The sequence below is a fragment of the Atractosteus spatula genome, chromosome 6 (assembly GCF_055471065.1).
Source record: "Atractosteus spatula isolate fAtrSpa1 chromosome 6, fAtrSpa1.hap1, whole genome shotgun sequence".
Taxonomy (NCBI): domain Eukaryota; kingdom Metazoa; phylum Chordata; class Actinopteri; order Semionotiformes; family Lepisosteidae; genus Atractosteus; species Atractosteus spatula.
This window is the reverse complement of record NC_142711.1, coordinates 60,932,972-60,945,395: the sequence shown is the minus strand read 5'-3', so window position 1 is coordinate 60,945,395 and position 12,424 is coordinate 60,932,972. Positions and strand designations below refer to the sequence as shown.

Sequence of the window (12,424 nt, the reverse complement as noted above, 5' to 3'; positions counted from 1 at the left end):
AAAACTAAAAAGAAAAAACACATTTAAAATCCAAAGATTTTCAAACCCTGCCTTATTACAGGGTCAAAATGGGCAATAGCTGTCTGCCCTGTTTTTAACCAAACAGATTTTTATGGATGTCTAAAGTAGTTAATCAATAATCAATAATATCCAAGCCAAGTTGGTGAATGAAGTGCATTGGGACACTTTGTGACCTGCTTTGTAAAGATCATTTAGGTAAAAAACTGTCAGTTGAGCAGTAATATTAAATTATTATTTTCTTAGATTTTCTCTTGAAGAAATGATACTTTCTTAGTATTAAACCTTCTAGTATGAAAACTAGAAGTTACTATTATTATTTACAGAATATAATTCTTCACAATTCTCCAAGACAATCTTTCCAAAGCCTGTGTTCTAGTGTGCTGATCTTTGACTAAGTGATGCTGGGGTTTATGCACGTTTTATGAATGTTCCTTCTGCCCCCCCAAAAAATTGTATTGAAGGTAAGAATTCATTGTGCTGAATTATTCATATTTTTCAAACAAACTGCTCTTGCTTGCTTCTGACGCTGCAAGTCATATTGAGTTGCTGTTTGTCTTTCATTAAAACTTAAAATTTCACACTTCCTTTTTATTTGTGCTGTGTTGACTGAAACTACCAAGAGCTCCTTCCTTAACAGAAGTGTTGGGGGGGGGAAAGGCTGAAAAATTAAACAAAATTACTCTAGGCACGATGAATACTGGAACAAAAGTTGTGTTTGTTTAGCTCATGGGGGTAAAAGTTTCTAATGAGCTGCACTACAGAGGCAGATGAATCTTATGAAACTATTTCCTCATTAAACATTTGTACTTTGATGTTCAGTGGGAGGTCATACCCACTGTTCATAAAAATTATAGCTCTGAACTGAAAGTCCTTTTAATAATTTCTGGACCTCGTAAAGGTGTTTTGTTTATTGTGACTAATAATAACCAGATTACCACAGGTTAATGCTATCAGTGATATGAATACCTTTAGAGATTTAGAGATTGAAGACTCTCTTTATCCAGTATTGAAGTGCAACATCCTCTGGGGTAATTCTCGGCATTCATTTAAATAAAGCAGGCCAGAAAATGGCAAATATCACAGAAAGGGACTTAATGGATTCGCCAATTAAAATAGAGGGGACTATTTAGTGAACTCAGACTGAGAAAATCTGAAAAAGACTTTAATTTGGGTATCTTGATTACTGTCTCTTAGTAAGGTGGATCCTGACACTACGAGCTGCCTTTGATCTATATTTTCAGAGTCAGATAGAAGACTCAACCTACTGTTCCAACAACACTGCTTCCAGCAGAACAGTATTATTTTATTGGGGTTTCCCATCTAAGAAAGGAGGATTCAGGTGGGAAACCAACATTTGTTTTAGCTTTTCACATTTGGCTAGTTCAAAATGTGAAATGGGAGCATCAGGGTAAATGCTATAAATCAACTCAGCCTTTCTATGTTTTTTTTTTTCCTGAAGATTGCATGAATTATCTCTTGAAATGGCTGAGCTTGTTTTTACCTTGATTTTAAGTTTCTCACTCCTTGCATTGACAATGGAATACCTGGAGACCATAGTGGAATGTGAGGAACCGCTGGACGAGTCCTTCTTCCTGGTGGTGAAAAGACCTGGGCGGAAATCCTGTTCTGTGGTAAAGCACAGCACTCCTGGAAGGTCTCAGCTGACAGAGTTTACGATAAGCGCACTCTGTGAAAAAGGAGAAAACAGTGAATTCTTAGCAGCGTCGAAATCCAGACCGGATTTCTCGAGCTTGGAGCCCTGCTGTCAAGCTCTCGCCTTGGAGCCCGCTGTGAATTCAAGGGGGGACACTCTTTCCACTATCCAGACCATTAAGGAGGAGGATGTTTCCATCGACAGCAGAGAGCCCGGGGAGAGCCAGGAGGAGGCCCAACACACAGCTGCACCAACATGGGCGGAGGGCGGCTTAGGAAGGCCGCGTGACAGCGACCAAACATCGTCAACAGCAGCAGAACCTCCTGGAAAAACGGATGAAGTCTACAACAGAAGTTCAAGCACAGGTTTACATTCAACCACGGTACGAGTAATGGCTGTTCATTCTAGAATAATTCTATCCAACACACTTTTTATACTTTTTTTTTATACTTTTTAAATGGTTCCACACATCAAAGCCTAGTAATAATAAAGCATTCTTGATAATGTCTTAATTTTTAAACACATTTTAAAGACTACTTGCAATTTATATTCTCTTCGTCCCTATGTGCTGCTTTTTATTATGTGTGGTTTGTGTGCTGATTCACTCATTGAAAGCTCCACTTTACAGTTCTTTCAAGATACGTCCTTTGACAGCCAAAGGTGGTTAAACCTTCAGAGGAGAAAATCCAGAGCCAGAAAATCCCAAAATGAGGCATCGCTAACCCTCGGGGAACAAACCACCTCTTGGCGCAGCGAGGTGTCAAGACTGGATACAATCCCATCAAAAGGAAAGAGTGATCAAACCAGCCGAAAAAGGAGAGACAGCAAAACAAAAAAGCTGAAACTGAGAGAGGTATGTGCAATAAGCCGAAAATTTTAGGGGGATGCCTTTGATCAGAATTATTAACACATAAGGAATGTTGATGTCAAGTAACCAACATACTGTATACTGTGCAACAATAAAAACCGAAATTCAGGTTTTTTTTAAACGGTAAAATGACTAACTCCATTTTGTATCATGTGCAATACTGTACATCAACATAATGTCATTCTGTCAGTTCTCCCTAACGAGTAGAGTTCTGTACTGAATAGACTGCAGTGCTCAGTCTCTTCCATATGTTTGTGTCATACTTGCCAATGTCCATTGGGATAGTCTGTGCAAAACCTTTATTCATTGCTAAAGAGAACCTGGCTTTGCCGCTGTTGAGTCCACCTGAGAAGACTAAATCCAGTCTCCAACATGTTGACAGTACAGAAAAGTTCGCCACATCTTCAGCAGGGTGAATTTGTTTCTTTCCGTGTTTTTCTTCTTCTGTGATTTGTCTCCGGGCTAGACATTCGACGGGTTAAATCACCTCGTTGCCTTTGCCCAATCAACTCTATCTCTAACGAGGTCATTTAGTGCTTATACAACACACTCAAGTGTCTCGCTCTCCGTTATGGATAATCATCACTACATCACTTTCAAAAACCACTTTCATCCAACTCAGAGTCACAGTGGTGTAGAGCCTATAATAGGAATGAATACGAAAATTATTTTTAGTTTAAAAGTGTTTATTACCTAGAAAAGACTAAACTAATATAAAACATTTTGCCAGGATCAATAAATATGATTAAAGGTGTGGTGTAATAGTATTTAATTGTTTCTTAGTATAAGAATATATATGTATATTACCCTAATGTATAATTTCTGTCATTTTGTAATTGATGAATTGTCTTAGCAGTGAGAAGGTATGAAGTCAAATTCCTGTTTGAGAACAATCCCCCTCTTCTGCCTCCTGTGCAGCCACCACCCAGACCAATGACCAACGAGCCATGACCAATGAGACTGAACTACAACGAATGTGCTCAAGACCAGCACAACCATATGTGTAAAGAAATCCACACTGATGAGATTTCTCAGTACTGTCGTTATTCTATTCTTATTTCCACAGCAACTGCGCGCTCAAGAATGGGTGATTCTCCAGATGATAGACATCGAGGAAGCAACTAGACACGAACTTACTATTGAGTAAACTGTCATTTTTGCATTCATTGGAATCCATGTGGCATTTAAATCTTTAAAAGAGCTTGTAGTATATGGCCTGTTTTATGGGTCATTGGGTATTTTCCATGTGGTGTGATGAGTGCCAAAGGACATGCACTCTCCTTTGGATCCAGACATGTGGTCAATCTAATGACAAACAACACTTCCTTGCTGCCTGGTATACCTCTCTCTACCTCAACAGGGGCCCCTTGTTTTTCCAGGTTGGACCCTGACCTTGAGCTACTGTTTTGCTTTGATCTTACACAACTTAATGCTTCATGATGAGTTGGCAGTAATTAGAAAATGGAATGCAAAGAGTGAGCGGGCTTTACGCCCCTCTCTCTCTCTCTCTCTCTCTCTTGTTTTGTCTCTCCCTACGCAGGGAGTGACCATATTTTTAAAGAAACAGACTTGAGGCCCACAAAATAGAACCGAACAGAACTTGAATGAAGCAAATCTCTGCACCTCTCGGGGCCCGAGGCAGATGAGGATGTGGGAGACCAATGTAACTCAATAGCGCTATAGTAGAGCTCTAGTGGGTGTTTGTTTTATTACGTCCGTGTATATTAACCTGTTGTGCAAAGATGATCTTGAAAATAAAGGTGTACAAAATCTCGAGTAATACAGTACATGCTACATTTTTACAGAACGCTTTAACTTACTATTAAGGCATTAACAAAATCGAAAGCCCATGTTAGATGTCAAAAATATTTTTAAAATATGTGTATCGTGTTTTTAAATACTTTCAGATATGCCTGCTGTTAATGTGTGGATTTTGGAGAATCGAATTAGGGAGTTAGATCTGCGAAAGGCAGTAAAAGTACTAGGTCACCTCAATAAGAAACTTTTAAATTATTATAAGTATTCTGACAGAATGATGTGGGTATGATTCTGTCAGCATTATTGTAAACTACTGACTCTGCTCTCCAACTCTGATTCTAGCATGCGATTGGTTTACGATACTTAACTGTCTTGTGTGATTGCGGTTCAGGGTCAGATTACCATCGCAGATGCCAAGTGGACCACAAGAGCTTCTGGAAAGTAAGAGGCAATACATGTAGAACAGAGAACAGGAGGACTTGCTAAAAATGTTTACACAAAGGGTTGTGAGAGTATGTAACGAGCTACCCAGCCAATGTTTCAAAGTTGGTACCCTGGCTCCTTTCAAGAAACAGCTGGATGGAATTCTCAGATGAGCGAACTACTTACAAAGCTAAAAAGCTAGATGAACTGAATGCCCTCCTCTCCTTTGAAAACTTCTTAGGATCTGAAAGCCCATCAAGCAACCTGCCACATATAAAGTCTGTCCGGCTGACACGGGGGCTTGAACGTGTTTGAGAGCACATGGGAGTGATCTCATAACTTTAAGGCGCAATGGATGCACTGTGAACCCCAGATCCCAGTCTGATCCAGAGAGAACAGCACCACTTACTGGTCCATCAACACCACACACATCAGCAGCCTGGTTTTTCATAGATGTCTCCCATGCCAGGTACAGATTGTGCCCCATCTTCCTTAGCTGCTGAGCTGTGGCCAGTCCAGACTAAGAGGCGATAACACAGTGGCCAAATCAATGTTGAAATACATTACGTACACAGCAGGATGTTTTTTTTTTCAGGTGGGTACCACTATTATAACTACAACTAGTAGTTTAACAATTAAAGAAAAGCTGCTGCATTCGGAAGGTTAAGCAGTGAAATCATTCTGGATAACCTTCTACACTGGTGTTTGCTTAAGATAAAAGTATGACTAACTAATACTACACCAGGAAATCAGTAATTAGGAGTCATGCACATTTCCCTCATTGCCCTCCTCCCCCCGGCTTGTCCTCTCTCTGCTGGTCAAGGTCAGAGCGTAAAGAACATGCTGTCTCTACCTCACTTCCTTGAGATTCAGCTGTAAAACATATTGCTGTCACTAATTATGTGTGTAATGGACCTTAAAAGTCATTTAAATTCAGAATCAGGGAGGAAATTAACTTCACTTGATGCTCTTTATCAAGTAAAGTTACTTGAAAAAGAAATGAAAAGTTTTGTTTAAAACGTACAACAATTTTGTCACTGAACATAAAGACAAAATGTACAATTTGCACTTGCTCAAGGTGTTAATTCTTTCTATATGACTATTATTAAAAAAAACAACTCTGTAGGAAACTGTAATGCAACCTATTTGTGATTCTGTAGAATATAAATAATAATTTGATAAGATTTTATTGTCCCCTAGGGAAATTTTTTATGAACACCCATCACTCATGTACGTTTAAATAGAATGAAAGAAAAAAATTGCACATTATTCTATTGCACATAACAACATGTAACATTTATAACACATCACAAAACATATTGCACTCAAGTGGGTTGTAAGAGTCAAAACTGAGTTTATCCTTGACATTTGCGTTGACAGCTTTAATGGACAGTGGAACACAGGAATGTTTGTATCCGTTTGACTTACATTTGGGAACCCTAAAACGTTCACCAGAAGGAAGAAGTTGATATTCAGAGTTGAGGATGTGGGAAGACTCTGATATAATTTTTACTGCCTGTTTGATTATGGATTATTCAAAGATTGTCTGCAGGGAGGGGTTCTGTTTCACTCCCATGACCTTCAAAGCTGTCTGGATGAGGCGGGTAATTTGCGATTTTAGAATCTGATAAATTATCAAACTTTGTAAATTACAAAATTACCAAATTTGTGCAATTGAGCTTGCAATTATTATTAGTATTTTGACAATATGATGATTTATATAGTTTTGTGGAATCGGATTTCCAATATAAACATCCAGTGAAGTTTCAAATGTCATTGGATAATGTATTCAGTTCTTCAGTCAAGTTCTAATAATGATGAAACAAAGTGATAAATGTAGCCTGCTTAGTACTTTGGCTTTAACTGACCTAGCTGAGGAAACGAGTGCTGGCTGGAGATCAGTGCTGTCACATCCCACCAAAAGAATCCCCGAACCGAGTTGGTTCGGTTTTGGTTTCACTGGAACCAAGCGGAACATGCATGTAACAAATGAAAAGCGTGTACTGTATGATGCAGGCTTGAGCTGGTTTGAACTAGTAGTTTCAAATATGTAGTGCGCGAGAAGGAGCGATGCTGCAGGTGACAAAACTCAAGTCAGCGAACAGGTGGGAGCTAGTTAGCAGCTACTGTAGCAGCAGTAGCAGGACCAGCTAGCATGGGATTGGAAATCTGTGGCAGGGAGCAGAAGAAACTGCAGTGACAGGAAGAGCAGATCGATGAGTAAGCAGGAGGAGGACTACCAGTCAGCATGCAGCAGCAGCACTGGCTAGTCTGAGATTCTCTGTAGTGGGGAGGGTATGATACCGCAGTGGTCCGGAAGATTAGCTTGATGCGGAAAACAAAAGAGAGGTGCCTCTCGCAGATGTTCAGGTATCAGAACTTTTCTGAGCTGAACCCCGAAAGAGCAGGAATATCAGTTATCTACGCGGCAGGAAGCTTGTGGGAGGTGGAGGCGTCAAGGGCTGACACCAGCCTGTTGGACACCAGGTAAAAAGGGGGAATAAAGGGGGTTAAATGATCGGGGGGAACCCAGCACTGTAGTTTTCTAGGCCTGAGTTCTAGGGACAGCATGGGGGTGAACAAAGCCACTTCCACCCGGAGGGGCGGAGTGTGAGTCAGTGACTCTGTAATAGGGCTGAGAGCACTGAATTTACACAGTTACAGAAATTACATCACACCCTTGGGTTTTTCTGATACACGGGACGTGGATTTTTGGCACAGCAGAGCATGAAACTGGCTAGGGAGCAGTGTCCACTAGCAACAGTGACCACATACCAGCAAGGGCGGAGTGCAGCATTACTCCTACCAGGCAGTGACATACATGAGGCCTCCATTATTTTGTTGATTCCATAAACAGGTTTCTGTGCAGCACTTTTTAAGGGGTCCTTGCCCCGTCCTCATTTTCTTGCCTTTCTTCTTACATCATCTGGACTACAGAGAGCCAACAGGATAAAACTGTTCCTCTGCGGAAGCAGACACCATAATTAATGGGAATAAAAATAATTACATATACATACACCAAGCACAGCTTAAAAACTCCTACAGCCCAGCTACCACATTCTCCGGGTTCACTTACAAGAGGAAAACTAGCAGAACTCTAAAACAATGCACAATGAATGAAAACTCACACCCCGTATGACCTACAGGAAGAGGAAGAACATCAAGAATATAATAAAACAGGCAGCTCTTCAACGTTAAAATTCATAAAGGAAAATCCCCTGTAGAACAATTCATAATAAAATCCCTCTTTCCTGATTTTTTGTAGCACCTTACTAAATGAGGAATGAGGCATGTAAGTTTCTGAGCACCGAAAAGCAGCTTTGAAGGTGTCTGGATATCAGAGACACACTCCTTTGGCACAGAGATTTTGATATTTTTCCATCTCATTGCACATGGTTCCTGCTCACAGGTCTTACAATATGATAAGAGGTTGTGTAAGAATATGAAAATGATAGAACTTTTGTAGTTCTCCTAGTTCTACTCCATTGCAATATTGAGTGAAAAGTACAGTTTGTGTCAGGTACAGTGAAGATTCAGTGTGAAGTTATAACGAGCAGTCTAAAGTAGATCAAGTAGGTAGCTGCCTCAGCATGCGTAGGCTGCAAAGGAACAAGTAAAGGTTTATTCCCTGCTGAAAAGAGAAGAAAGAAACACAACGTTTCTGCTGTGGAGCTTTCTTCTGGTGTCCCGAGCAGTCTGTCAAAGATGTTTAAGAGCTCCAAGACCAAATAAATCAGTTCAAACAGGTGCGAGTAAGCACTGACTAAGCATGCATGTGTTCGTTTGGTCTTGAATATAGTACTGTCTCTACTTATTTCTATCTCAAAATTGACTTCGACCTAGAAACGCACTCGATGGAATTTGACGTCGACACCGCTTATTTTTCCACAATGAAACATCTAACAGCGAAGTCATTTCCTTCAGTTGTTTTGTTGTTTCTCCGGGAAGAAAAGTACTGTCCGTTCCAAAGTAAATACTAACGCCCCTCATACGTTGCAATCAAACACCCTGTCGACCGGATCTGCGTAAACACATCAGAAGACGATGGAATAGTACGCCTTACCTTAAGAAATAATTAATACAAGCAATGCGTCAAACATTAACATTCCCCCGAGGACAAACTTCTGCATAAATAGCACTGTGCGCGGATGACACTACTTAGTTTCCAAAGACTTCAGAAGACACAAGTTGCTCGTTTTATTCGTGCATCATTTATTGTGATGAGTGGATTATCTCCGAAGTGCTTCTGGGTGGCAGCAGTCGGACTTGCCTTCGTGACCCTGGCTGGGGGTTCGCCCCTGAGCCAGGCGCCTGAGCCCATTCGCTGCGCCCCCTGCACCCCCGAGCGGCAGCTCGCCTGCCCCGCGGTCGCGCCGGACTGCGAGGAGGTGCTCAGGGAGCCCGGCTGCGGGTGCTGCCCCGCCTGCGCCTTGAAGAAGGACGACCCCTGCGGGGTGTACACGGCCCGCTGCGGCTCGGGCTTGCGGTGTCACCCCCGAGAAGGCGACGCGCGGCCTCTGCACTCTCTGATCACGGGGAGGGCTGTGTGCATGGAGCTCTCCGAAGCGGCACTGATCCAGGCGCCCGAGGCTACAGGTGCGACACTTCAGCAGAGCAGATCTGCCAACAGGCTTTGTCCCGTATTTGACCCTCAATTGGGCAATGCAATTGTTTTAGGAAAACAATAACGCTGGGTGCAACATAATGTTGTTATTGGGGTTTTTGTTGTTGTTGTTGTTGTTGTTGTTGTTGTTTCGCATTGAATCCTGTGCCAAATTTCCCTCCAGTGCGGAGTAAAGTTGGTTTGGTGGTTTGGCGTCTGATATTTTTTTAGATTGTAATGCGTCTGCCACAAAAAAAAAGCGTTACCTGCCTATTTTGAAGTACAGAAGTAAAGATGTATTATTATTATTATTATCATTATTATTATTATTATTATTAATATTGTTATTATTAATATTATTATTATTATTATTATTATTCACAGAGCACAAGGAGTCAGAAAACGGAAAGACTAAGAACACCGCAGCGTCACCGGATCAGGTCTCCCTTCCCTATCGCCTGGGCCTGGTCACAAACGGCAAGCCTTTCGACCCCAGGAGCGCCGCAGAAGCCCAGGAGAGCATGAAAGCCAAGGCCAATGTCATCCGAAAGAAAGTGGCAGATCAGGTGATTGATTAGCACAGAAAGCAATAAAATAGAACCGCCTGTATCACTGACGATTATCCACCAGGTGGAGCCCACGGTCCACAACTTTTGTTCGGGGTCTTTGTCTCAATTATTCAACCATTCAATTATTTAATTATCTGACACATCTCACCAGGTCTAAAATGGACTCTGCTAAATTACTGTACCTCGAACTTGGATAACAATATTAAATATTAACAGGTATTTCATTTAAACCAGGAATTTTATATAACCTTGGTGAGAGCATAACGTGGAAGAGGCCCAGGGCAGGCAAAGAGTTAGATTTCAATAACCTTGATATAAGGGGCTGAAGTTTCTTGGTTAAGAATTTGTAAGAATTTTGCCCACTCTGTTGAGATTAACATCCGGTTGATTGCATACCAGTAGTGAAATCTTTTATTTTAAATTAAATTTGGCAATTTCCCTCCCAGGATCAATAAAATTTCCATCTAAATTAAATTTATTTAAGTTTTCAATAAAATAAGATGAGGTTTAACTAATGTAACTTACTTATTACTAACGTAACGTTTGTATTACTTTTACGGTTGATAATGGTGTCTACACTCAAAACAACATCTGTTTATTGTTTGAATAGAATTGAAAATCATTATCTCTCATCCTCTGTATTTTTTTAGGGCCCATGCCAAACTGAACTACAGAGAGCCCTTGAAAAAATTGCAAAATCCCAGCAAAAGATGGGGGAAAAGTTTACCAAGTTCTACCTCCCGAACTGTGACCGACATGGATTCTATAACGTTAAACAGGTGAGCAGCATCTGTAATACTCAATGCGCAACAGTGAAGAGGCCATGAATTTCCCTCATGACACTGAAGAAAGGCACTGAGGGGAGAACTGATCACAATATTGAGAGTGTTGAAGTTAAAATTGGCAACAGTAGTGTTTTTTTAGCATCACTTCATCCAAGAGAGTGCAGTTCTTGATTTAACTTAAATGGTTTAAGGCTTGGAATAGATTACTAAGATTAGTCATTTTATTTTAAAAAAATACAGTGTCTATTCTTTGCCATCTGTTTATCTTCTGTATGAGAACTACGAAAGATTCTCAGGATACCAGCTGGCTAGTTTTGGCCAAAAGAGATAATGCCCTTATAGACAGCTCTTCTTGTGTTTTTTCAACATGACCAAGAAACGGATGAAGGATAATAAGCCTCATCCAAATGGCTTACAAAAAACAGAACTTGAAAGAGAATCTTTTTTTTTTTTCATTTTGCAGAAAAACCTAGAGATATGAAGGGCCATTTTCAATTCGGCAAATAAATTCTGATTTTGCCAGTCTCCCGGAATGTGTGCTTTTGAACATGTAATTATTAGTAGTGAAACACATGAACAAGACTTCACTTGCTCTGATCGGGGCAGGCCTAGAGATTGCACTATGAGTTGAGTGGTCTGAATGCAATGTTTACATTTCGGATGGGATTGCAGTGTTATCTTACACAGCTAGATGGCTCCTAAGCTTTCCGTTAATGTTCTGTTTTTTTTCATTACAGTGCGAGACATCCCTGGAAAGTCAGACGGGAAAGTGTTGGTGTGTCACCCCTTGGAATGGGAAAAAAATCCCAGGATCGACAGAACTCCCAGGCGATGCTGAATGTCAGCATTACTTGTCCTTGCGTGGACAGGAGCAAGCTAGTTAAGGCACACTCATTATCACTTTATTCTTAAAGTGGTTTATTTATTGTTCTTAATATTATATTTCAGTTCAGGTACACTGACAGTGATTGTAAAGCTGAGTTCCAGAAAATGCAATTCATGGTAACATTTCATAAAAACTGGAATAGAAGAGTTGTATAATGTATAGTACTATTTAAACATATAGCACTATTTATTGTTTTTTGTTGTGCTTGTTAGCATACGTTTTTTTTCTCTTTTTTTAATGTGTATATAAGCTTAAGATTATTTAATCAGTGTAAATAGAAATGCATTGTAAATAACTGGAATCCTCCATCATTACAATTACCTCAACCAAGCTTTTTCAGGGCTTTACATGTTATATTTTGTCTTTTTTAAAGATAATAACAATACCAGGAACTGTTAAAACAAGTAAAACTGCCTAAAACTATTCATTCAGTTGTTAACTGTTTCTTTACTTTTGGCAATAAAATGTTTTTTTCCTCATTGTCTATCAAATGTTAGTTATGGTACGTTGGACATTTTAAGAATCTTCTGTAAACAGAAAGAAACACTGCAGAGATGCAATCATTTGTATGATGAATAATGATTATGAAGAACCTAACTCAAACTTAAAACCTAACTTAAAATCAAAATGAATAAACCGCCACTGGTGTAACAGTGTGTGTGTTCAATTTGTTAGTTTATCTAGTCTGAAAGAAGACTGGTGGTAAAATGGAATGATTTTCGTATCAGATATATGAGAAGTCTAATCTTAGGAAAGCAGCCCTGACCAAATGTTAATGTCTGATGCCAAAGTCATTGAAAGGAAACCTTAGATAACCATGTTGTGGTATAATGCAATCAAACCTTGTGGATAATTAT

The 12,424-nt window shown here is 40.1% G+C and overlaps 2 protein-coding genes across 2 annotated transcripts; both read left to right on the top strand.

Moving 5' to 3' along the window:
* Window positions 1-1,502: 1,502 nt before the first annotated feature.
* Window positions 1,503-3,949, top strand: LOC148833138 (uncharacterized). The gene is made up of 3 exons (XM_088919719.1): window positions 1,503-2,057; window positions 2,304-2,528; window positions 3,610-3,949. The coding sequence occupies exons 1-3, from the start codon at window positions 1,503-1,505 to the stop codon at window positions 3,688-3,690; spliced, it is 861 nt and encodes a 286-aa protein (XP_088775845.1). The 3' UTR covers window positions 3,691-3,949.
* Window positions 3,950-8,880: 4,931 nt separating this feature from the next.
* igfbp1a (insulin-like growth factor binding protein 1a) lies at window positions 8,881-12,058 on the top strand. The gene is made up of 4 exons (XM_088919454.1): window positions 8,881-9,320; window positions 9,712-9,893; window positions 10,547-10,675; window positions 11,419-12,058. The coding sequence occupies exons 1-4, from the start codon at window positions 8,945-8,947 to the stop codon at window positions 11,563-11,565; spliced, it is 834 nt and encodes a 277-aa protein (XP_088775580.1). The 5' UTR covers window positions 8,881-8,944; the 3' UTR covers window positions 11,566-12,058.
* Window positions 12,059-12,424: the final 366 nt, after the last annotated feature.

Excerpts from the sequence above, each read along its gene's own strand:
- igfbp1a (XM_088919454.1), top strand. The coding sequence starts at position 8,945 with ATGAGTGGATTATCTCCGAAGTGCTTCTGGGTGGCAGCAGTCGGACTT. Across the intron at positions 9,321-9,711 it reads CCAGGCGCCCGAGGCTACAG|AGCACAAGGAGTCAGAAAAC; the intron begins GTGCGACACTTC and ends TATTATTCACAG. Across the intron at positions 10,676-11,418 it reads GATTCTATAACGTTAAACAG|TGCGAGACATCCCTGGAAAG; the intron begins GTGAGCAGCATC and ends TTTTCATTACAG.
- LOC148833138 (XM_088919719.1), top strand. The coding sequence starts at position 1,503 with ATGGCTGAGCTTGTTTTTACCTTGATTTTAAGTTTCTCACTCCTTGCA. Across the intron at positions 2,058-2,303 it reads CAGGTTTACATTCAACCACG|TTCTTTCAAGATACGTCCTT; the intron begins GTACGAGTAATG and ends TCCACTTTACAG. Across the intron at positions 2,529-3,609 it reads AAAAGCTGAAACTGAGAGAG|CAACTGCGCGCTCAAGAATG; the intron begins GTATGTGCAATA and ends TTATTTCCACAG.